General features: G+C 46.4%; 1 protein-coding gene across 1 annotated transcript; it reads right to left on the minus strand.

Moving 5' to 3' along the window:
- Window positions 1-5,754: 5,754 nt before the first annotated feature.
- Window positions 5,755-26,701, minus strand: hspa13 (heat shock protein 70 family, member 13). Its single transcript, XM_055645247.1, has 5 exons — window positions 26,566-26,701; window positions 16,882-17,222; window positions 13,763-13,976; window positions 11,203-11,370; window positions 5,755-10,157 (listed from the first exon to the last, which is right to left on the minus strand). The coding sequence occupies exons 1-5, from the start codon at window positions 26,588-26,590 to the stop codon at window positions 9,556-9,558; spliced, it is 1,350 nt and encodes a 449-aa protein (XP_055501222.1). The 5' UTR covers window positions 26,591-26,701; the 3' UTR covers window positions 5,755-9,555.

Consider the following 26,701-nt stretch of genomic DNA (forward strand, 5'->3'; position numbering starts at 1 on the left):
CAGCAGACACTGTTTCTGGGGAAAAGGAGTGGGTGACGTTTCGGGTCGAGACCCTTCTTCAGACATTATGAAGTCACACAGTCGCACAGCATGGAAACACGCCCGTCGGCTCAACTTTATCTCACCGACCAAGATGCCTCATCGACACTATTCCCACCTGCTTGCGTTAGTTGCAAGACGGGCAGAAGGGCACGTTTCTGTGCTGGATGACTCCATGCCTTCCATTTCAAATGTCTTCCATTATATCACCTGCCAAGGGGGCACGGTGGCGCAGCAGAAGTGTTGCTGCCTTACAGCGCCAGAGACCCCGGTTCGATCCTGACTCTGGGAGCTGCCTGCCCTGAGTTTGTACGTTTCTCCCCGTGATCGAGAGGGTTTCCTCCGGGTGCTCCGGTTTCCTCCCACACTCCAAAGACGTGCAGGGTTGCAGGTTAATTGGCTTTGGTAAAAATTGTAAATTGTCACTGGTGTGTGCAGGATAGTGCTAGTGTACGGGGCGTGGTCCCAGTGGACCGATGGGTCTGTTTCTGCGCTGTATGTAACTCTAAACGCTCTGGCTGTATTTCATTATATAATTACAAACTAATTAGTAAGAGGCTGCATGCAACAAGAATAAAAGATGGAGGGATCAACGTACCAGGCTTTCAGTCCTTGCTGTGGCAATATAGTTCTTGCACAGTCTATGGACGCTTGCAGGTTATACAAATCTATGATAATAAACAAAAGGTTAGAATCGACATTCAACGCTCAGGTCGGCTTTAGTACAGAGTTGAAAAGATTCACCATAGAAACATAGAAATTAGGTGCAGGAGTAGGCCATTCGGCCTTTCGAGCCTGCACCGCCATTCAATATGATCACGGCTGATCATCCAACTCAGTATCCCGTACCTGCCTTCTCTCCATACCCCCTGATCCCCTTAGCCACAAGGGCCACATCTAACTCCCTCTTAAATATAGCCAATGAACTGTGGACCTCAACTACCCTCTGCGGCAGAGAGTTCCAGAGATTCACCACTCTCTGTGTGAAAAAGGTTCTTCTCATCTCGGTTTTAAAGGATTTCCCCCTTATCCTTAAGCTGTGACCCCTTGTCCTGGACTTCCCCAACATCGGGAGCAATCTTCCTGCATCTAGCCTGTCCAACCCCTTAAGAATTTTTCAAGTTTCTATAAGATCCCCTCTCAATCTCCTAAATTCTAGAGAGTATAAACCAAGTCTATCCAATCTTTCTTCATAAGACAGTCCTGACTTCCCAGCAATCAATCAATATTATGGTAAACTCCCCTACCTGACCACCCACCTTTCCTTGATCATCGTTGCTTTTTAATCATCGAAGCTTCTATACCTTCTGTGGGCAAGTTGGGCCGAAGGGCATGTTTCCGCACTGTACGACTCTAGGACTCACTTAACTCATCTTTCATTCATTTGTCCTATTTTCCTTCTATATCTCTGTTTGGATTTCTCTAACATCAAATAGCTCTTGCATCACCTCTCTCTCCATCCCACCCCCACCCAACTCGTAGTGAGGTCACTCTGGCGCAGCGGTAGAGTCGCTGCCTTGCAGCAAATGCAGCGCCCAGGACCCGGGTTCGATCCCGATTACGGGTGCTGTCTGTACAGAGTTTGTTCGTACTCCCCGTGACTTGAGTGGGTTTTCTCCCAGATCTTCGGTTTCCTCCCACACTCCAAAGACATCAAGGATTTTAGTCTAATTGGCTTGGTAAATGTAAAATCTGTCCCTAGTGGGTGTAGGATAGTGTTAATGTGCGGGGATTGCTGGTTTAGCACAGACCCAATGGGCTGAAGGGCTGGTTTCCACGCTGTATCTCTAAAACTAAAAACTAAAACTAAAAATAGACCAGTTCAACTCGTCTTGTTGAGTCTCACTGCTGGTACTCATTCTCACCTAGTCCACAGCCAACAACGAACGGCCTGTTTAGGCTGCGGGCCGAGGTGCTTTTTCGTTTAAATTCGTGACCCTAATCGCGTACCTACCTGAATTTTTAACATATTGTGTAAAAATATTATAGAAATCATACCTGAAACTCGTCAAGGACAAAACCTGCACATTTTTAAAATATGATCAAAAATACTCAAATTTTCCGAATAGTAATTGTCCAATCAATGCACATTTGACATTGCATCGGACGCCACTTGACCAGTCACGCTCTTTGTTTCATGGTAGCTAGCCAGTGAGCAGTCTGGGATCAAGGCTGACAAAAATGCTGGAGAAACACAGCGGGTGAGGCAGCATCTATGGAGCGAAGGAAATAGGCAACGTTTCGGGTCGAGCCCCTTACTCAGACTGAAGAAGGGGGGCCAAATAAAAAAGGCCATGTTTAAATTCAACCAATTCTGAGGAAGGGTCTCGATCCGAAACGTTGCCCATTTCCTTTGCTCCATAGATGCTGCCTCACCCACTGAGTTTCTCCAGCATTTTTGTCTACCTACCATTTTCCAGCATCTGCAGTTCCTTCTTAAACAACTGGGATCAAGGCCGACTCCTCATTACATCAAAACAATAGTGAGGTTTCCAAGGAATAAAGGTAATGCTAACCTTGCTGATCATTTTGTTTTACAACATGGCCGTTCGAATGGAGAGGAGGTGCGATGGGTCCCTCAAGAGTTAAAAAAAAATCGGGATTTTTGCCGCCATCTGCGGGAGGCCGGTGGCGCAATAGGGACGCAAATTGGCGCCGTCTCCCCGCGCGTGCGCAGTGGGCCCGGGCGGGATGAGGCCGCCGCCATTTTAGCTACGGACATTGCCTCGACGCCTCGGGCTGAGTGAAGTGAGGGGATGAATGTTGAGCTTTACAAGAGAACAAATAACTATTTGACAGTATATACAGTGGAACTGTACGCTATTTTGATGGCAGTTCGGTGGATGGAACAGATGCAACCATGTAAAGTATTAATATGTAGCGACTCATTATCTGCAATCCAGTGTATTGGGTCTGGTGCATCCCATAGGCGGCCTGATTTAGTGTATGAAATCCTGCTACTATTAAGCCAAGTGACAAGGAGGGGCAGTGACGTGACTTTGTTGCGGGTCCCAGCACACGTTGGTGTTCTAGGGAATGAAAAGGTGGATCAATTAGCAAAGGAGGCTGTAAAAAAAAAAGAAACATAGAGGTAAACTTACAACTATCCAAATCTGAAGGAAAACACTTTGTGTGGAAGAAAATAAATCAGGAATGGCAACAATACTGGGAACAGGAGACAAAGGGGAGACACTTCTATTCGCTACAAAACAGAGTGGGCATTACAGAAAGAAGAGGAGGGAACAGGTAGTATTAACAAGATTGAGGATAGGACACACTCACCTGAACAGCACATTAAAAATATTGGGAAAACACCCTACTGGGCTGTGTGAGGAATGCCATCAGCCAGAAACAGTTCAGCATGCCCTAGTTGTATGTAGGAGATATGAGACAGAAAGAGGACTTATGATCATTGAAATGAGGAAAATTGGATTGACAGAAATATCAGTGAAGAACATTCTAGAGTGTGGAGGGAAAGGAAAAGGAATAAAGGTGTTGTTTGATTTCTTGAGGGCCTCTGGGCTTATAGAAAGGGTATAATGTAAAGACATGAGTACTGTGGAATGAAGCCAGAAGGTGGCAGCAAGGCAACATTGCGGATGCCGGCTGCCGTAAAACTCCAAAGAAGAAGAAGAAGAGTGAAGTGAGTGGGGCTGTGGGGGCCCGCGGGATAATTTGGGAAAAAAAGTAGTGCCCGCTTCTCCGGTGTCTGAAGGTCCATCGCCTCCATCCGCGGCGTCGACTGCTCGCCGCCGGTCAACCTGGCGTCCAGGGAGCGGGTCCCGCCCACTGCTGGCGGTCGGTCCGTTAGAGACCGTTCTCCCGTCGCCGGGTGAGAGCGGGGACCACTGAACCGGATCACGGTCCTGGCGGCGGCCGGGGCCCCGACACCAAGCGATACTCCGGCTCCGTCCCCCCCGCCGCGGGCCCTCCAACGCTGCAAGGGACGGAGAGAGAGTGGGGGGATGAATGTTGAGGGGACTGAGGGGGAGGTGAGAGGGGGAGGAGAGGGAGAGAGGGGGAGGGAGAGAGGGGGGGACTGAGGGGGAGGTGGCAGGGGGGAGGGGGGGGAGAGGGATGGGAACAGAGAGGGAACCATGTAAGGGAGGGGGAGAATATGTAGGACTCATTAGGGGCAATCCAGTGTATTGGGTCTGGTGAGGAGAGGGGGGGGCCTGACTTAGTGTATGAAATCCTGCTACTATTAAGGGAGGTGACAAGGAGGGGGGACTGAGGGGGAGGTGAGAGGGGGACGTGAGGTTGTTGAGGGGGGGGGGGACTGAGCACACGTTGGTGTTCTAGGGAATGAAAAGGTGGATAGATTAGGGAAAGGAGGCTGGGAAAAAAAGAAACATAGAGGTGAACTTACAACTATCCAAATCTGAAGGGGGGAGGAGAGGGGACATTGTGGGGAGGGAGAAAGGGAGGGGGAGAGGGGATCAGGAATGGGGGAATACTGGAGGGGACAGAGGGGGAGGTGAGAGAGGGGGGGGACTGAGGGGGAGGTGAGGGGGGGAGGGGGAGGGAGAGGGGGAGGTGAGAGAGGGGGGGACAGGGAGGTGAGAGGGGGGAACAGGTAGTATTAACAAGATTGAGGATAGGACACACTCACCTGAACAGCACATTAAAAATATTGGGAAAACACCCTACTGGGCTGTGTGAGGAATGCCATCAGCCAGAAACAGTTCAGCATGCCCTAATTGCATGTAGGAGATATGAGACAGAAAGAGGATTTATGATTTATATTTGAAATGAGGAAAATTGGATTGACAGAAATATCAGTAAAGACTGAGGGGGAGGGGAGGGAGAGAAAGCAAAGCAGGGAAATGCAAGAAAGCTTAGCTGACGAGGGAAATTGAGACGTTAGTCAAAAACAAGAAGGATACATGGGACAGGTATTGGCAGCTGGGATCAGTGGGCCGAATGGCCTGTTTCCATGCTGTATCTCTAAACTAACCAAGTGCTGGTATACAGGATGCAAGGAAGGAATTTTCACTGGTGTGGCAGAGTCCAGGACCAGATGTCGTAACCTCGGAATTAAAAGGGCATTTTTTTGGAAAGGAGGTGAGGAGAAACTTTTTTAGTCAGAGGGTAGTTAATCTCTGGAACTCATTGCCACAGAGGGCCGTGGAGGCCAAGTCAGTGGATATTTCTAAGGCAGAGATAGCCAAATTCTTGATTAGAACGGGTATCAAGGGTTATGGGGAGAAGGCAGGAAAATGGGATTAGGAGGCAGAGATCAGACAATAAATCAGCTTTGTTGAGTCACTCTTTCTTGGGGAAAAATACTTATCTGCGGTGCTGGCTCGAAGGGCCAAATAGCCTACCCCTGCACCTATTGTCTATGTCTTCTCCTGATTCAACGCTTAAAAGGTATTTGGACAAGTCTACGGATAGAAGATAGAATACCAGCACAGGAACAAGCCCTTCGGCCCACGATATATGTGCTGAACATGATGCCAAGACTACCTACACAAAGTCTGTATCCCTCCATTTACATTGTGCCTAACCTAAAGTCTCTGAAAGGTTGAGAGGGACATAGGCCAAATGGAGGCAAATAGGATTAGCGTTGATGCTAATGGTGTGGGTGTCATGAAAGGGCTTGTGTCTGTGTGCTCTGACTGAGATTCTAAATCGCCCTTCAAAAGAGAAAACCATCTGCACATGTGTACAGGAGAAAGATTGCCCCAAGTTGAAACACAATTCACACGTAAATCAAGGCACGTAAATTGAGTTTATTCTCCGTTCCAGAGAGGTACACAATCAATGACAGCAGGTTCACATCCTGTACAATAACTTATACGCCACAAAGTTTTCTCATACAGATACTGTATAACAGCTTTCACAGCACTGTCCGCACCTCAGATACCAAATCAATAATTAAATCTTTAGTTTCCTACAAGGAACTTTAATATGCACTGTTCCAAGGGACTCTGAGCACTGGGCCTGTACTCGTGGAGTTTAGAAGAATGAGGGGAGACCTCATTGAAACTTACAGAATAGTGAAAGGCCTGGATAGAGTGGATGTGGAGAGGATGTTTCCACCAGTCGGAGAGTCTAGGACCAGAGATCATATCCTCAGAATTAAAGGACGTTCCTTTAGGAAGATGAGGAGGAATTTTTTCAGTCAGAGGGTGGTGAATCTGTGGAATTCTTTGCATCAGACGGCTGTGGAGGTCAAGTCAATGGTTATTTTTTAAAGCAGAGATAGATTCTTGATTAGTATGGGTGTCAGGGGTTAGGGGGAGAAGGCAGGAGAATGGTAAACAGTGTAGTAAACTAGCTCGCAATCCCTGAGATTTGGAAGAACAAGCGGGAAGTATTGCCTACCTCATCCTAATGGATCGGAGATTCTCATTTCACATGTGATGTGATCGCCAATATCGCACGCTATCAGGCTTCGATACGCCATGTTAACATCAGGGCTGAGGGAGAGGCTGCGGGCAGGAACTGGCAAGAGATACTCAGCTTCTTAGTAATAATGTTAAGTTTAATTTAGAGATAAAATTGACTCGCTGAGTCCCACCGAGTCAATAGACAAAAGGTGCAGGAGCAGGCCATTTGGCCCTTCGAGCCAGCACCGCCATTCAATGCGATCATGGCTGATCATCCATGCTGACCAGCACACTAACGCTATCCTACACACACTGGGGACGATTTGCAATTATAGCAAGCTGATCAGCCTACAGAGCTGTACGTCTTTGAAGTGTGGGAGGAAACCAGATTCCCGGAGAAAATCTACACAAGTCATGGAGAGAACGTGCAAACTCCGTACAGACAGCACCCGTGGTCAGGATCGAACCCTGGGTCTCTGGGGCAGCGAGGCAGCAACTCTGTCGCTGCGCCACCGTGCCACCCCTGCTTCTGGCCAGGAGGTTAGTCTTGAGGGAGATGCATGGTTTTTCTCTCATCCTTACCTTAAGCATCCTCTCAACACAACACTCTTTGCACACCATGGGCGTGCGCAACAAAGAATTTCACCGTGACTTGCTACACGTGGCAATAAAGTGCTAATTCATTAGAAAGACAGGGTTGCACACACTGAGAACCATGCAGAGGCTGATTGGGCCATTGTGAAGAACACATTCAAGGGGGTGCCCATTATAATCGATGGGCAATACCACCAACAGAAAGCTCCGCAGTAATTAACTGTATTGCTTGGAGTGAGACACTGGGAACTGGAATGTTGAGCTGAACCATAAAGTGCTGGAGGAACTGAGCAGGTCAGGCAGCATCTGTGGAGGGAATGGACAGGTGACGTCTCGAGTCTGGCATCCTTCTTCCGGCTGATGAAACGTCACCTCTCCATTTCCTCCACAGATGCTGCCTGGACCGCTGAGTTTCTGAACCACTTTGTCTAATACACGGGGGCGGGGGAATGGATCAGAAGTTGAGAACATTAAAAAAAAAAAACACATAGATACAAGGCATTATTTCACGGTTTATCACTCAACTGGGAAGGAATGTCTTATTTATGACAATTATAATAATTTTTGAGTGTGGAAAGCAGTTTATTTAAGATAATTAGCAACTCATTCTCCCCACCAGGTGTACAAAATCGCGAGAGGAACAGATCAGGTAAACGCACAAGTCTCTTGCCCGGAGTAGGGGAATCAAGAACCAGAGGACATAGGATGAAGGTAAGGTGGAGGGGGGGGGGATGATTTAATAGGACTGGAAGGGTAGCTTTTTTTTTTTTTTTTTTTTTTAAACACAAAGGGTGGTAGGTGTATGGAATGAGCTACCACAGGAGGTAATTGAGGCAGGTACTATTGCACGTTTAAGAAATATTTAGACAGGTACATGGATAAGACAGGTTAGAGGGATATGGGCCAAGCGTAGGCAGGTGGACAAGTTGGGCCGAAGGACCTATTTCCACGCTGTACGAGTCTATGACCTTATCTATCGAATCTCTGGAATTCTCTGCCACAAAAGGTAGTTGAGGCCAGTTCATTGGCTATATTTAAGAGGGGGTTAGATGTGGCCCTTGTGGCTAAAGGGATCAGGGGATATGGAGAGAAGGCAGGTACAGGATACAGAGTTGGATGATCAGCCATGATCATATTGAATGGCGGTGCAGGCTCGAAGGGCTGAATGGCCTACTCCTGCACCTATTTTCTACGTGCCGCCTTCGGGTGCCACCATTGCAGCAACTCACCAAGGCACAAGAGGAGCGCCGCCACAGACCACTCTCGGAGTCGCACGCTATCCACTCGGAAATAAATAAACCGTTCCTTCACAGAATTAATCAAAACTTTGGAACATCCCGCACCACGCAGTGGTTTAAGAGAGCAATTCATTGCCAGATTATCAAGGGTTAATAACACCATTAACTGAAGAAGGGTCTCGACCCAGAACGTCACCTATTCCTTCGCTCCATAGATGCTGCCTCACCCGCTGAGTTTCTCCAGCATTTTTGTCTAACACCAGTAACTCTTACCTTTTTGAGATTTAATTTTTATATAAAAGTCAGAGTTTAATTGCCCAGAAGAAAGTCCCTGGGTCAGGACAAGAAAACATTTAATCAAGCATTTCATCATTTTCATCTAATATATGTTGCAACAAGGATAGAAGGTATCTGGTTCATAAAGAAGTCTCTTTATGTATAAAATTTCATATAAATATATATTTAATAAATTTATACGTTCACTTTTTTTTCTGCCTTATGGCGGATATTAAATAAACAAAAGTCACTTTAAATAAACTAACGTCGTGGGTCAAAGCACTGATTTCATTTCGGTCGCACATTTATCTGAAGTTTCTGAAGGAGAAAATGCTCAGTCCTTTCAGATCTTGCAGGATAAAGTCATCCATATTGTAAGACTACTTGAGAGGGCACTTTTTTTTCCAGAAATCCAAAAGATTTTTTCCACCATTAATATCTTGCCCAAAGTCCACTCTGGTTATTCAACAGCAGGAACTTGGTGACATCTCCCATACATTCCACGGGGCCAACTTAAGATAAGCAAGTGGTGTCAATGTAAAGCACATCTCATCTTCACCTGACAGACACCTCATGCCCTTTGCAAAGGAGTCAAGAGAGCCAGGAACTCAGCCCCTGCTACCTGTACTTGTGACTATCTTGTAGGCCAAATCGACCAAGAGTTGAAACTCTTAAGAGAGTGGTCCCAAAACCATAGACTTGCCATAATCGGCTTGGTCAGACTGAATGCGGCGAGTTGGCTCAGAAAATTTATTGTGGAACAGGGAGGTGAAAATTAAAAACGGTACCTAGAAAATAACAGAACCTGTGATGAATGATGCCAAGCAACATGGCTCCCATGTTAATTCGTGCCACTGCTTCAGAGAGGAAGGTAGAACGCCAGAGAGCTAATAAAGCAAAGCTTTCAAAATTAGTGACTGACTCCCCAAATGATTTGCCGGAAGCTAAGGAGATCATTTTGAAGACTGAAGGTAAGAGCGTTAGCAATACGTTGTGTTTTCCATCTCCGATCCACGGGATTAAGTTGACTTCTGAGCCTCTGTAAACAAGTTCAATGCGAGGGTGGGAGTCCGTTAGTTGAAGTTCGTTTTACGTAGATGCCTGTTGGGGATTTCCAAGGCACTGACCTGCAGTGGCCACGAGCCACCCACTATCCCCGCCTGTATGGCAACGCCAATAACCACAGCCAGGTCGGGGTCCACCGAGGTATTGGGCTCTTTGCCGAAGAACTCGCGGATGACTTGTCGTATCCGCGGGATGCGGGTGGACCCGCCGACCAGGACGATCTCATCCACCTCGTAGCGATCCAGGTGGCCGCGGGACAGCACCTCTCTCACCGGTTCCAGGATCTTCTCAAACAGGTCTCGGTTCAGCTCCTCAAAGAGGTCCCTGCTCACCGTTTCTTCCAGCAGGACCTGGATGCTGCTATCAGCTTGTCCCCCCTTGCCGTCCGTTGGCACCTCAGCGGGCTGCCTGGGGTCCGGCAGTGAGATCGGGACCTTGATCAGTGCCGTGTCCGACAGGGTCAGGTTCAGCTTGGCTGCTTCCACCGCTTGGCGCAGCTGATGTATGTCTCTCTTATTTGAAGGCAGAGTCCCAAACCGTTGGTATATCCGATTGTACAGATACTTCAGCAGCCGCTGGTTGAAGTCCTGGCCTCCCAGCTGGTTATTCCCTGTCCAAATAAAGCACATCAAGTTAGAATCACGCTACATAGGGCAGGCCATGTAGATTTGCTGTTAGTCCCATTACCGAGGTCTCACCTTTCCTGCTAAATTTAAAAGGAGCTTAATTCTGTATCTCACCGCTGCTTAGTTTAGTTTGGAGACACTGTGCAGAAACAGGCCCATCGCCCCACCAACGATCCCTGCACATTAATACAATTCCACACACACAAGGGACAATTTACAATTTCACTATTTTACATTTACACCAAGCCAATTAATCTACAAACCTGCACTTCTTTGGAGCGTGAGAGGAAATCGGAGCTCTCGGGGAAAACACACGCAGGTCGCGGGGAGAACGTTCAAACTCCGTATAGACAGAACCCGTAGTCAGGATCGAACCTGGGTCACTGACGCTGTATTGCAGCAACTCTACTGCTGCGCCACCTGCCTTGGAGTGTTAGCACGTAGAACAGTGAACAGTGCAGCACAGGAACAGGCCCTTCGGCCCACAATGTGCTGAACTAACTCTTATCTGTCCGCACATCATTAATAACCCAAAGAGGACAAGCCAGAGGCAGCTTTTCTGTTTGCAGAATGGGCATCTTAGAAAGACTGTGTTTTCTTCGTGTTTTCTTCGACCCTCACTGCAACTTCCCAACAGAGGGCGGCATAGTGGCTCCTCCAGTTTTACCCCCCCACCACCACCTCTATCTTTTCAGTCTGAAGAAGGATCCTGACCTGAAACATCACCTATTCCTCTTCTCCGGAGATGCTGCCTGGCCCACCGAGACACTCCAGCATTTTGTGCTCTTGACAAAGACTGCCTTATCTTCCCGTGTTTCAAACTCCCTGTTATTGGCTAAAGCCACTTAAAGCGGTCTGGTTTACCTCACACCTGTTTATAATTTCATTCTCGGAGCCATGTTAACATCCCACAAGATTTGGGCAACTCTTCTTAGGAACTTGAAGCACCCTTAATAATAAAAAATAAGTTTGCCGACTTATGTTTTGCTAACTTAAAAAGAAACAAGAGGACGGAACAACTGCTTTTACCTGCCATCGCTCTGGTCAGAAACATCCCGCCCTGTTTGTTCAACAGGGAGACATCCAAGGTGCCACCACCAAGGTCCACCACTAGCACATTGAATACATCCACCTTGTGCAGTCCGTAGGCCATGGCTGCTGCAGTCGGCTCGTTAATGACCCGAAGGATATCCAGACCTGCAAAACAAAAATGGCCAGACTCGCTACACTGGTCGACAGCCCTACGATACGATACCATATGATAGAACTTTATTTATCCCAGGAGGGAAATTGATCTGCCAACAGTCATAAAAAAACACAAAATATATGAAGCATGAAATTAAAGTGGCACTTTAATTTTTCACACACAGAGTTGTGAGTCTGTGGAATTCTTTGTGGAGGCCGGTTCTCTAGATGCTTTCAAGAGAGAGTTAAATAGAGCTCTTAAAGAGAGCGGAGTCAAGGGATTTGGGGAGAAGGCAGGAATGGGGTACTGATTGTGGATGATCAGCCATGATCACATTGAATGGCGGTGTTGGCTCGAAGGGCCGAATGGCCTACTCCTGCACCTATTGTCTATTGAGTGGAAAGGATTGGGGACGTGCAAAGACTGGGGATGGGGCGGGGGGGGAGTCGGTGTCAGTCTACCCCACGACAGAAGGGGGAGGAGTTGTAGTTTGATAGCCACAGGTACCTACCTATGCCACCGCCAGGTGTGTGGGTGCAAAAAACAGTCAACTTGCTATGAGTGGATGGAAAAACAAAATGAAATGCTTCAATGTACGTATGTTTCGGGTCATGACCTTTCTTCAGACTCCGACCCTATCTTCTATATCTTGTGTCTCTCTCTTGTGACTGGTGACTGATTTCTATCCCTGGATACCTTAGCAAAGATTCTGGGGCTCGTGTTGTCGACCTCCCCGTGGTGAGCCCGTCAACTGACCTCAGTCAGGCGAACCACGGCAAACAGAGCCGCAGCTCGGCGCCAACTCGGAGCATGCGCCCTTTTTAGGGCGGGCATCGAACCGGATGGCATCACCCTGCTGCAGACTTCTGCGGCTTCAAACGCAAGAAGAAGAAGCAAAGATTCTTCGATCGGCACACAATTCCTCGTCTTGCTCACTCACACATGGATTTCCAAGTACAGCAAGCTGTTACTATAAAAATTACAAGTAGAGTTCCTGGACAGCTGGCAGCCATGATGAATGGTGAACGGATTCCTCCACCATAAAACTCGGGCCATTATAGGTTTATGAGGTCAAGACCTATCTGTCTGTTTGAGCAATGTTGCTTTTCGTTCACGAGTACTGTCCTCATTTCTCTGGAGCAGCTGTCACATGTTAATAACAAGCAGTTGAAGCAGTCATGGTGAAATCATACAGTACACAAGATCTACTTTCCATTTTATCTTTTAGTATCTAGCCTATTGTTCACTTTCCTGCATCCCATTTGTCTGCAGATTTGGGTTACTGCGTTTTACTTAAGAGCTTAAATTCCACAAACCTGGTAACAATAATGGATGGCACAGCGGCACAGCTGGTAGAGCCACTGTCTCACAGCGCCAGAGACCCAGGTTCAATCTTATCTTTGGGTGCTGTCTGTAGGGAGTTTGCATGTTCTCCCTGCGTCCACATGGGTTTCCTCCGGTGCTGTTGCTCCCTCCCACATCCCAAAGAGCCTGCGGGCTTGTAGGTTAAATAGCCTTTGTAAATTGCCCCTAGTGTGCGTGTGTGATGGCATAGAATTAGTGTGAACGGGTGATCAATGGTCTCGGTGGGCAGAAGGGCCTGTAACCATGTTGTACCTCTAAACTAAACTAGCCATAGATAGACATAGTCATAGAGTGTGGAAACAGGCCCTTCGGCCCTACTTGACCACATCAGCCAACATGTCCCAGCTACACTAGTCCCACTTGCCTGCGCTTGGTCCCTAACCCTCCAAATCTGTCCTATCCATGTATCTGTCCAAGTGTTCCTTAAACGATGGGATAGTCCCAGCCTCAACTACTTCCTCTGGCAGCTTGTCCCATACACCCACCACCCTTTGTGTGGAAAAGGTTACCCCTCAGATTCCTACTAAATATTTTCCCCTTCACCATGAACCTATGTCCTCTGGTCCTCGATTCCTCTACTCTGGGTAAAATAATTTGTGCATCTACCAAATCTATCCCCCTCATGATTTTGTACACCTCTATAAGATCTCCCCTCATCCTCCTGCGCCCCATGGAATTGAGACCCAACTAAATAACAAGCAACTCAGTCAGTTGCTAGGCGACAGTGGGGTGAGGATGTCGCTGCTGAGGGAAGGAAGAAAGGGGGATCCAGCGTTGGAGAGGGGGGGGGGGGGGGGGACCACCATGATGGACGGGGGAGCAATGGGGACCTGGCGTGCGGGGTTTCACCCAGTGAATGAAAAGAATTCCACTGTGACTTGCCACATGTGACAATAATGTATTCATTCATTCATTCATTCATTCATTCTTCATTCATTCATCATTCATTCATTCATTCATTCATCATTCATTCATTCATCCATACATTCATTCATCCATACATTCATTCATACACTCATTCAAGAGGGTTCCACTTACCTGCGAGCTGAGCTGCTTTCACTGTGTGGTTTCTCTGCCTCTCGTCAAAGTCTGCTGGTACTGAAATGACAGCCTTGCTCACAGGCATCCCCAGGTAGTCCTCCGCCATCTTCTTCAACTCCAACAACAACCGCGAGCCAACGTACTCGGGCGTGACGCGGAACGATTCATTCACAGAAACGGAGAACTGCGCATCCCCCTTATGATACAACACCTGTAAACAGACGATAGCACAGTGTGGATATAAAATGCATGCAAAACTACTCTGGGATGGACACAAGAGATGGCTGAATGGCTTCCTGAGCACAGTTGAAAGACTTCACACTCAAGAAGGGTCCAAATCCAAAACATCGCCTGTCCATTCCCTCCATTCTCAGCAACATCCTTGCAAATCTTTTCCGTGCCCTTTCCAGTTCAACGGCATCCTTCCCATAACTGGGTGACCAGACTTGCGCACAATACACCAAGTGTGGTCACAGAGCGTGGCTAGAGTCACTCTTTCAAGACTTTACAGATACAGATCGTCAGTTAATTGGGATTTAGCTGCCTCAGTCTCACCAACGTTTCTTTTTAGGAACAGCTACCACCTGGTCACAGGTGTGACTGGAAGACCTGGATGTCCCTCCATAGGCTTCGTACCAGGATGGGCCGATGCAAGGCCAATATGAGCAAATGGGGCCGTGCAGATGCAGCAGACACAGAATGTGAATGTGGAACATCTGTACAGTCCATGCCACACCTACCAAGATTCTTAAGGGGTTGGACAGGCTAGATGCAGGAAGATTGTTCCCGATGTTGGGGAAGTCCAGGACAAGGGGTCACAGCTTAAGGATAAGGGGGAAATCCTTTAAAACTGAGATGAGAAGAACTTTTTTCACACAGAGAGTGGTGAATCTCTGGAACTCTCTGCCACAGAGTTGAGGCCAGTTCATTGGTTATATTTAAGAGGGAGTTAGATGTGGCCCTTGTGGCTAAGGGGATCAGGGGGTATGGAGAGAAGGCAGGTACGGGATACTGAGTTGGATGATCAGCCATGATCATATTGAATGGCGGTGCAGGCTCGAAGGGCCGAATGGCCTACTCCTGCACCTAATTTCTATGTTTCTATGCTCACTTTTTGCTCACTTTTTGGTGAACAATGCTGCCTGGAAGATCCAGCGGTGGCAAATGAGAAGTCTGTCCACTGAGCAGGAGCCTGCCCGAACATTTGAAACATAGATGATGGACATGAAAGAAGAAGGAATAATATAAATTTCCTTCAGTTCCTCATTATCACTACTAACCGCCGTTTCTCCTTGTAATTGAAGCCCGCCAATCCCAGTAATATCTTTACGATACCATTCTGCTGGACCTTGATTGCCTGGTATTTATGGCGGGTTCGCTTGTATCTTCTTCTGTGAAGATGACAATTAAGAATTTTAAAGTTTCCCATCTGCAAGGAACCTACATGTGCCAACTTCAACGTCCTCTGCTCTGAGGTTTGCAGTTTGTCAACACTGTAGAAGCCTTTGGACCTCAGTAATATTCTGATAAATCGTTCCCACCTCTTTCAAAAGTGTGGACATTTCTTTTCAGCTTCAGAATAGTATAGTTTAGAGATACAGCGTAGAAACGGGCCCTTCAGCCCACCTAGTACACACTGACCAGCGTTCCCTGCACATTAACACTCCTACACACACTAGGGACAATTTGCACATATACCAAGCCAGATTACCTGCAAACTTGTACGTCTTTGGAACGTGGGAGGAAACTGAATCTTTCGGAAAAAACCCAAGCAGGTCACGGGAAGAGCATGCAAACTCCGTACAGACTGCACCCGTGGTCAGGGTCGACGCCATAAGGCAGCAACTCTACCGCTGCGCCACCGTGCTGCTCTACCTGCCTTGGGGTGTTAGCACATAGAACAGTGCAGCACAGGAACAGGCCCTTCGGCCCACAATGTCTGTGCTGAACTAACTCTTATCTGTCCGCACATAATTAATAACCCAAAGAGGACAAACCAGAGGCAGCTTTACGGTTTGATAGAACTCTAGGGGCTATTGGAGTCAAGGGATATGGGGAGAAGGCAGGCACGGGTTATTGATAGGGGACGATCAGCCATGATCACAATGAATGGCAGTGCTTCCTCGAAGGGCCGAATGGCCTGCTCCTGCACCTATTTTCTATGATTCTATGACCGCGGCTTCAGGATGTTATAGGCAGTCGGAGCTCTTCTTCGGCGATCCCCAGCAAGGGATCCCAGGCTCCAGACCTCTTTGCTCCTATACTCAACTCCTCTGGTTATGAAGGCCAACATGCCATTCGCTTTCTTCACTGCCTGCTGTACGTGCATGCTTGCTTTCAGTGACTGATGAACAAGGATCCCCAGATCTCGTTGTACTTCCCCTTTTCCCAACTTGACACCATTCAGAAAATAATCTGCATTCCTGTTTTTGCCACAAAAGTGGATACCCTCACATTCATCCACATTAAATTGCATCTGCCATGCATCTGCCCACTCACTCAACCTGTCCAGATCACCCTGCATCCTCATAACATCCTCCTCACAGTTCACACTGCCACCTAGCTTTGTGTCATCTGCAATTTTGCTAATGTTACTTTTAATCCCTTCATCTTAATCATGAATGTATATTGTAAATAGCTGCGGTCCCAACACCAAGCCTTGCGGTACCCCACTAGTCACTGCCTGCCATTCTGAAAGGGACCCGTTAATCCCTACTCTTTGGTTCCTGTCTGCCAACCAATTTTCTAACCATGTCGGCACCCTACCCCCCCCATACCATGTGCTCTAATTGTGCCTACTAATCTTCTATGTGGGACCTTATCAAATGCTCTCTGAAAGTCCAGGTACACTACATCCACTGACTCCCCCTTGTCCATTTTCCAAGTTACATTCGCAAAAAATTCTAGATGATTAGTCAAGCATGATTTCCCCTTCGTAAGTCCATGCTGACTCGGACCGATCCTGAACATACAAACTCCGTACAGACAGCACTCGTAGTTGGAATCGAACCCAGGTCTCCGGCGCCTCAAGCGCTGTAAGGCAGCAACTCTACCGCTGTGCCACTGTGCCGCAAATGTATAAATAGAACGGTGAACAGAACCACTTGTGTCTTTACCTTGAACTGGTAGCGGCTACTTTCATCGCTCAGCTGCTCGGGCGTGAAACGCTTCCCTATAAAGCGCTTGGCATCATATACAGTGTTCAGTGGGTTGGCGTCACCCACTTCCTGAGCACCGTACCCCACCAATATCGCTCGGTCGGTAAACGACACCACGCTTGGCAACGTCTTTCGCCCGGCTTGGTCGGCAATCACCTCCACCTTCCCGGTGCCAGGCTGGAACACTCCGACCGAGCAGTACGTGGTGCCCAGGTCCACACCAATCACCTTTGGCTTTGGAGGGGGAAGATACTGCTGTGCCAAGTACCCAGCTAACAACAGGGCCAGGATGGAGGAGCCTGGGGAAAAATAACAGTGTAGCAGCATGGTCGTTAAATTAAGATTACAACAAAAGCTTTTCACTGTACCTCAGTACACGTGACAATAAACTAAACTAGAGCTGCACTGTGGCGCAGCGGTAGAGTTGCTGCCTTGCAGTGCCGGAGACCCCAGTTCCATCCCGACGGGCGCTACCTGCACCCGTGGGTTTACTCCAAGATCTTCGGTTTCCTCCCACACTCCAAAGACGTACCGTTATGTAGGTACATTGGCTTGGTAAATGTAAAAGTTGTCCCTAGTGTGTGTACGGTAGTGTTAATATGCGGGTATCGATGGTCGGCACGGACCCAGTGGGTGGAAGGGCCTGTTCGCGTGCTGCATCTCTAAACTAAACTAAACGGTCTGGAATAATCGCCTGCAAATGAAATAATTAAAGAAAGTGATCACGGAATTATCAGATTGTCATCTTAAATCCCTCGGTGTCCTTCACCAGCATGACCCAAATGCAACTCTAAATTCACTGTGTATACAGGAAGGAGTGTACTGGAGACCCTTCTTCAGACTACAGGACTTGTTTGCTTGGTCACAGACACCTTGTGAAATATATAGTAGCTGCCATTGAACTGTTCAAGCTCACTGGTGTTCCCAAATGGTGTAGAAGCAAGGATCAGCAGATGGTGATTTACAGAAGACGACACAGAGTAGCGATGTTATAAGCGGCGCTGCAGATCTGCCACTGGCTGTGAGTACGACTACAGAGCCTTTGGGGGACAGGGGGATGGGATTAAAATGCAGGTTTGTATCGCTTGTTGGAGAGGGATTTCCTCGGGCTGCTAGTCGGTGAAGAAAAATCGATCGTACTTCCGTTCCCCTTTTTTTTGAAAATATATAAATCGCTGGACAATTTAATCGCTGGATTAAAGTAAAAGACTTCTAACGGCCTGAACGCCTTCAACGTGACGGATCGCAATAACAGGACAACAAAAGGCATTTATGTCAAATAGAATCTTGCTTCTTGGGGTGCTTTAGTCTAATTTTACAATGCGAAAATGTTATTTAGTCCCCATACAAATTGGCCATGACTTGCCTGCCAATATTCACGGCAACGGCAACATTCCAATCGGTCGCATTCCAGAAACACCCATGCGCAAGATGATTAAAATTCTCTTTTTTTTTGGACATTCATGTCATAAGAGTATCTAAATCGGCTATATTTTGTGTTATTGTCTATCCATAATCAATATTTTTATACTAAATATGCACAACAGTTTTGGTCACATGTATTGTGCAAAAAATAATAATTTTGATTATACTGAGAGTGGATGTTTCTAGATTAATTTATGCGAATTAAACATTAAATTCCTTCCATTTTTGCATATGTTCATGACCGTGAGATTTAAAAATCATGTTATATTGTGAATTCTTGTGTGAATGGGATTAGTTTGTTATTTGGATACTTAGGCTATTTTAAAAATTTAGTCTTTTTTTTAAGAAATGGATAGATGTTTAGATCTAGTAATTGAATTTAGATTAATTTAATTGCTTTGATGAAACAGATGAATATGAATTTTTTGTTGGGTATTTACTATTTGTTTTAGCATTTAACTTTATAATTTCTACCTTTTTCCTAAAACTGAAATTAATAACTTGTTTCTGTTAATGCTGTTCAGTGTTGGTTTCCTTTACATTTTAAACATATGTCTCCGAAGAAGAAATACAAAATTGTCAATCCAAATGCCCAGCAAAAGAGACTGATTTAGACAGCATTCGTAGAGATTATCCGAATTTGGACCACTCCAAATGTGGTGATCCACCCCTGCAACGGACTGTTCCAGCTGCTACGGTCAGGCAAACGCCTCCGTTGCCATGCGGTGAGAACGGAGAGGTTGAGAAGGAGTTTCTTCCCAGAGGCCATTCGGACTGTAAACGCCTATCTCACCAGGGACTAACTCTACTGAACGTTTTTCCTTCCATTATTTATTATGTAAAAGAATATGTGTGTTATGATTGTGTTTATAGTTTGTTTGGTTGTTTGTCTTTTGCACAAATGTCCGTGAGCATTGCCACTTTCATTTCACTGCACATCTCGTATGTGTATGTGACAAATAAACTTGACTTGACTTGACGATCTACAGGACATTCTTAATGGGAAAGTAGTGGGCAGAAAGGCATGTCATGCGTGGTTTGAAGAGCAAAAACCTGTAGTTTACAATGACAAAATTGAAAAGTTGAGGAAAAACAAGGTGTACAGAGTTGCTTATTGGTTACAATCTGAGGAGTATGATGATGCTACTGATTATGATATGCCAATGTACCAGCTGGCAACTGATCTTCTCCATAAAGACTTGGTCCATTGCTAGAAATTGTAATTTATTTACCTATCTGTTACAGACGTACAGCGTATAATACAATAATATTAAAGTTCTGATCTTGAGAATATCACATTTTTAAATTTTCAAGGCAGTCTGGGTGTTTATTACTATTTCTGTCACAACGGTTAATTTTGTAATTGGCTACAATTAGGTAACTAACTAATTATATGCTTTAATTTCATGTCATCCAAGTAAGAAGTTGTATAGAATGCTTCAATCAATAATAACTGAAAATTTCATTCAGTTCTCTTAATTTTTACGAAAGTTATGGGCTTTTGACTGTCCTCGATCACAGCTTTTGTGTTAAGTCAATGAAAAAGCAATAGGGAACAAGATGCTAATTTCCAAGTATGAAAATGGCCATAACCTTTTTAATACTGAAGATATGAAAGTTAATTAGGTGTCAAATTAAAGTTATTTTTATGCTTTATCTGATGGGATAAATTACAGGCTTGATTTTTAAAATCTCAAAATTTTGTAACATTCCTACACAAAGTGTTGGAGCAACTCAGCTGGTCAGGCTGCATATCCAGAGAATATTGACAGGTAACATTTCAGTTCGGGACCTTTCTTCAGACTCCATGGATAGGTGAAATTTAGGGTCAGGACCCTTGTTCAGACGTTGTGGAGGAAATCCCTTCACCTAAAACATCACCTGTTCATATTATCCAAATGCTGCCTGACCTACTAAGTTACACCAACACTTGGTGTCTTCTCTCCCAAATGATGTGATGTCTACAACTGAATGCATCAAACTGGCACACTCTATGATTCAACACTATATCCTAAGAGAAATGTTCAAGCTGAGTGCAGTCACAGCAAGTGCTGAGTACAGTCACAACATGTACTGAGTGCAGTTACATCAAGTACTCTATAGAGTAGGACCACAGTTTAAGGGCTTGCCATTACACACATATTGCACACTAATTATATGAATATTGTGTTAAAACGCTTTGAACTATTTGCTTTGTGAGATTGTAAATGAACATAAACTGGTGATATGCTGATATTATGCAAAATGGGAATAATATGACCTGTTATGAAAATATTGGCATGAATGGTCAGCATTACGGGCAGCATGGTGGCGCAGCGGTTGAGTTGCCTCATGGCGCCAGAGATCCAGACAACGGGTGCTGTCTGTACGGAGTTTGGACGTTTTACACGTGGCCTGCGTGGGTTTTCCCCCCGTTTCCTCCCATCGTCCAACGATGTACGGGTTTGGAGGCTAATTGGCTTGGTCTAATTGTAAATTGTTCCAAGTGTGTGTGTGTTAATGTGCGGGGATCGCTGTTCGGCACGGACTAGGTGGGCCGAAGTGCTTGCATCCGAGCTGTATCACTAAACTAAACTAACATTTATTGACTGGAGTCTCACTCGTGGGAGAAAAACTTACAACAGTCTCAGAGCAGTGCCGACTGTGAAGAGCTGCCATCTTGTAGGACCACGTGTTAAAATGAAGACCGATGTTAAAATGAAGTGGAAAAAATAGGCAAGAATGCTTCTTTGAAACCTGGACAGGGTGAAGGAGGCCATTTTCCCCCCAGGTTGAAAATGTCAAAGACTAGAAGGCATAGCTTTACGGTCAGATGGACCTGATTTAAGGTAAATGGGGATGTGCCAGTTTTTGTTTTACACAGAGAGGTGGGTGCCTGGAACACAAGGCCAGGGATGGTGGTGGAAAACACATTTTAATTTATTGTCTCGTCTACCAAGGTACAGTGAAAAGCTTTTGTTGCTTGCCAACCAGTCAGCGGAAAGGCAATATGTGATTACAATCCAGCCATTTATACTGTAGATACATGATAAGAGTTTAACGTTTAATGCAAGGTAAACTCAGCAAAGATCAATCAAGGATAGTCCGAAGGTCACCAACGAGGTAAATAGTAGCTCAGGTCTGCTCTCTGGTTGTGGTAGCAGATACGATAGTGGCATTTAATAGGCTTTCAGATGGGCACATGGAGGGACATGGATTCAATTCGTGGAGAGGTTAGATTAACTTGGCATCATGTTTGGCACAGATATTGTGGGTCGAAAGGCCTTTGCCTGTGCTGTACTGTTCAATGGCCTTCACCACTGAGTGGTACGTTATGTTGTCGTTCTATGTGTCCTCTACCTTGGATGGCCATTGTCTGGACACTGATTGTCTCAGCTGATCCAGATCCTGCCATTACTTGAAGTAAACACAGCCGAAAAGGCCAAGCCATGGGATATCCAAGGTAAAGAGGACGCTTGGCCAAGGAACAGAACGTACAACAATAATGTACAATGTACAAAAACAATCCAGTAATCCAGCATGCTTGGGACTTGTTAGTGCTACACTGGCAATTTTCCAAACTATTGGACATACCTCAACACAAGCACCATTTTTTTTCCCTTGATGTTACACACTAGCATAAGAAATTTTACAGCGGCTGGATTTCATGGGAATGCAGGGACCGGGGCCCCCATTTAATGCCAAGAAGTGTGGGAACTTGGGTCCCATGAGTTTCAAGGGATTGCAGGAAACATCGCCAGGGCAATGACTGACAGGGTGTTCAATAATCTGACATTTTTACTAACAATACATTCATATACATACATCTTATATCAAAACAAACTAAATTCAGAGCTCAAAGACTTGACGGGGCCAATATAGAAACATAGAAAAACAGGTGCAGGAGTAGGCCATTCGGCCCTTCGATCCAGCCCCACCATTCAATATGATCATGGCAGATCATCTATAATCAGTACCCCATTCCTGCTTTTTCCCCCAATATCCCTTGATTCCTTTAGCCCCAAGATCTAAATCCAATTATCTCTTGAAAATATAGGACACTATTTGGACAGGTACATGGATAGGAAACGTTTCAAGGGATATGGGCCAAACCCGGGTACGTGTGACTAGTGTAGGTGGGTTATCTGGGAGAACATGGTCTAGTTGGGCTGAAGGGACTGTTTCCAGTCTGTATGACTCAATGACTGGTCGGGGCCCGAAACATCAACTATCCACGTACTCCAGAGATGTAGCATGACCCGCAGAGTTATTCAAGCACCTCATGTCTTCTTAAGGGGTTGGACAGGCTAGATGCAGGAAGATTGTTCCCGATGTTAGGGAAGTCCAGGACAAGGGGTCACAGCTTAAGGATAAGGGGGAAATCCTTTAAAACCGAGATGAGAAGAACGTTTTTCACACAGAGAGTGGTGAATCTCTGGAACTCTCTGCCACAGAGGGTAGTTGAGGCCAGTTCATTGGCTATATTTAAGAGGGAGTTAGATGTGGCCCTTGTGGCTAAGGGGATCAGGGGGTATGGAGAGAAGGCAGGTACGGGATACTGAGTTGGATGATCAGCCATGATCATATTGAATGGCGGTGCAGGCTCGAAGGGCCGAATGGCCTACTCCTGCACCTAATTTCTATGTTTCTATGTCCTCTTATAGTAAAACCAATCATGTCCTTAAGTAAGATGATACTTTACTGTGTCAAACATTTTTGTTTAACTCAGATGAGTGTCAATGTACATGTCATTTATTGTATTAACTCGCCCACTATCAAAAAGTGCCTTTGGACCAAACACACCGTACGGTGGATGGACAAAAATAAACCTTGTTTGCCTTGTTTGAGGAGCAGTTAGAGTGAACGCCCCACTGGAAAATATTTCAGGTACATTAGCTCAGTATCTAGATCAAACATTACCTGGGTCAGGGATATTTAAACAGACTTTGAGAGTTATTATTTTAATGAAGGTCACCAACTATTAAACCTGGCTCGGACAAAACTCTGCTTATTAATAACCCATTATCAGTTATTTGCACTTTATCGGTTTATTTATTGTGTGTATATATTTATATTATGGTATATGGACACACAGTTTTCTTTGGAAAAACAAAGATTGTCTCCCACAAGTACACAAAATTATGACAGGCATGGATAAGATAGACATTCAGAACCTTTTCCCCAGGATGGAAACATCAAATACTAGAGGGTGTAAGTTTCAGGTGAGAGGGGCAAAGTTTAAAGGAGATGAATGAAATCACAATGAATGGCGGTGCTGGCTCGAAGGGCCAAACGGCCTCCTCCTACACCTATTTTCTATGTTTCTATCTATGTGTGGGGCAAGTTTTTTCTTCTACAAAATTGGTGTTGAGTGCGTGGAATGCTCTGTCAGTGGTGATAGTTGAAGCAGATGCAATAGTGGCATTTAAGAGACTATTGGAAGGCTTATGGATATGCAGGGAATGGAGGGATATGGATTATGTGCTTGATCGTGCTATCATGTATGGCACAGACACTGTGGGCCGAAGGGCCTATTCTGGTGCTGTACCGTTCTATGCTCTATATACATAATATACATTGCATGTTTTTACCGGAACATATAAAGATTTAGCTGATCGATCTTTAGGCAAGCACTATAGTGTTTTAAACAGCATCACTGCAGTTAAGCAAGTGTGCAGTTCACATAATGGTCTGAAGTTAGAAGTGGGGATGTGGGGATGTGGAGTTCGCACGTTCACCCGCATAAACATTTTCTCTGGGTGCTCCTGCAACCGGCTGCACCCCAAAGATGCGAGGGTTGGTAGGTTAATTGGCTGAGGTCAGTGATAGGTGGATACAGCAGCAAAGGTTTGCCAGATAAGGAAGGAAGAGTGAAATGTAAAGCCATAGGGAGGGAGATGGGTGAAGGGGGGAGAAGGGAAAAAGGGAGACGCAAGATGAGCAGGAGGAGTAAGGTAGACAAAAATGCTGGAGAAACTCAGCGAGTGAGGCAGCATCTATAGAGCCTAGGAAATAGGCAACGTTTCGGGCAGGAGGAGGAGTAGGAAAGGTACATGGCAAGAGGAACTATTGGGAGATATTTGGCAGGGTGGGGAGGGGTGTCTAGTGGTTTACTTGAAATTGGAGACATCAATGTCCATACCGTTGTGTTGTAGGCTATACTAACACAGATGCTGCCTAACTCATGGAGTTCCTCCAGTACTGAAGAAGTCTGAAGAAGGTTCTGGACCTGAAACGTCGCCCAGCATTTTGTGTCATCCTCCAGAACGAAGTTTCCATTTTTGTAGTTACATTATGGAGTCATACAGCATAGGAATATGGGCACATGGATATGCATAGGAATAGTTTCTTCAGTTCAACTCATCCACGTTGACCAGAAAGACACGTCTAATCCAGTCCCATTTACCTATGTATGATCCATGTCCCACTAACCCTTTCCTATCTATGTACAAGTCCACACTGAGCCCTGTCCTTTCTTCTAAAATTCATTTGTTTATATAGCTTATGTTAATAATTATGGCTGTGTGTTGATGACTCACTTCACAAATATGGCGATGAGATAACACGGTGGGGATGGGCAGAAGGGCCTGTTTCTGCATTGTCTGGCTCTGTGTCTATGACTCTATGACCCACTTAACTCAAATGGGACAAGATTGGAGGGGGAGGGAGGGAGGGGTTAGCACAGTGGAGACGGGCCGAAGATTCTGGTTTCCACTGTACGACTGGACCAAATGGGAGATTAGATGAGGATAGCACGGCAGGGACGGGCCGAATGGGACAGATTCCACACTGTACGACTCTGGGCCAAATGGAAGGGAGATTAGATGGGGATAGCACGGTAGGCACGGGCCGAGTGGGCCAGTTACCACACTGTACGACTCAATGTGGGCAAATGTTTGGCAGATGCAGTATAATGGGGATAAATGTGAGGTTATCCATTTTGGTGGCAAAAACGGGAAAGCAGACTATTAGCTAAATGGTGGCCGATTGGGAAAGGGGGAGATGCAGTGAGACCTGGGTGTCATGGTACACCAGTCATTGAAGGTAGGCATGCAGGTGCAGCAGGCAGTAAAGAAAGCGAATGGTATGTTGGCTTTCATAGCAAGAGGATTTGAGTATAGGAGCAGGGAGGCTCTACTGCAGTTGTACAGGGTCTTGGTGAGACCACACCTGGAGTATTGCGTGCAGTTTTGGTCTCCAAATCTGAGGAAGGACATTATTGCCATAGAGGGAGTACAGAGAAGGTTCACCAGACTGATTCCTGGGATGTCAGGACTGTCTTATGAAGAAAGACTGGATAGACTTGGTTTATACTCTCTAGAATTTAGGAGATTGAGAGGGGATCTTATAGAAACTTACAAAATTCTTAAGGGGTTGACAGGCTAGATGCAGGAAGATTGTTCCCGATGTTGGGGAAGTCCAGGACAAGAGGTCACAGATTAAGGATAAGGGGGAAATCCTTTAAAACCGAGATGAGAAGAACTTTTTTTTCACACAGAGAGTGGTGAATCTCTGGAACTCTCTGCCACAGAGGGTAGTTGAGGCCAGTTCATTGGCTATATTTTTAGAGGGGAGTTAGATGTGGCCCTTGTGGCTAAGGGGATCAGGGGGTATGGAGAGAAGGCAGGTACGGGATACTGAGTTGGATGATCAGCCATGATCATATTGAATGGCGGTGCAGGCTCGAAGGGCCGAATGGCCTCTACTCCTGCACCTAATTTCTATGTTTCTGTTTCTATGGGCCAAATGGGAGGGAGATTAGATGGGGATAGCACGGCGGGGACGGGCCGAATGGGACAGATTCCACACTGTGCGACTGGGCCAAATGGGAGGGAGATTAGATGGGGATAGCACGGCGGGGACGGGCCGAATGGGACAGATTCCACACTGTACGACTCTGGGCCAAATGGGAGGGAGGTTAGATGAGGATAGCACGGCGGGGACGGGCCGAATGGGACAGATTCCACACTGTGCGACTGGGCCAAATGGGAGGGAGATTAGATGGGGATAACACGGTGGGGACGGGCCGAATGGGACAGATTCCACACTGTGCGACTCTGGGCCAAATGGGAGGGAGATTAGATGGGGATAGCACGGTGGGGACGGGCCGAGTGGGCCAGTGTCATCGCTGTCCGGCTCGGTGAAGGGGGTGGGGGGTCTCCGGCCCCCGCTTTCCTCGGTCCACCCTGTTGAGCCGCCCGCCGGTGGGGAGAGAGGGAGATGGTGGTGAGCACTCACCCAGGACAGCCATCGCCGCGGCCATGGCGTCTCCTCACCGTGTCCGTGTCCGTGTCCGTCACCGCCGCCGCCGCCGCTTCTTCTCCCTCACACACAAGCGCTGACGATGCCTAGGCGGCGCGCGCGCGGGGCACGC

The sequence above is a fragment of the Leucoraja erinacea genome, chromosome 13, assembly GCF_028641065.1.
Source record: "Leucoraja erinacea ecotype New England chromosome 13, Leri_hhj_1, whole genome shotgun sequence".
NCBI lineage: Eukaryota > Metazoa > Chordata > Chondrichthyes > Rajiformes > Rajidae > Leucoraja > Leucoraja erinaceus.

Bases quoted from the DNA above. Each gene is read 5' to 3' on its own strand.
- hspa13 (XM_055645247.1), bottom strand. From the start codon at position 26,590: ATGGCCGCGGCGATGGCTGTCCTGG. The intron at 17,223-26,565 runs GTGAGTGCTCAC...ATTTTTCCCCAG, and splicing joins CGCGGCGATGGCTGTCCTGG to GCTCCTCCATCCTGGCCCTG. The intron at 10,158-11,202 runs GTAAAAGCAGTT...TTATTTGGACAG, and splicing joins TCTGACCAGAGCGATGGCAG to GGAATAACCAGCTGGGAGGC.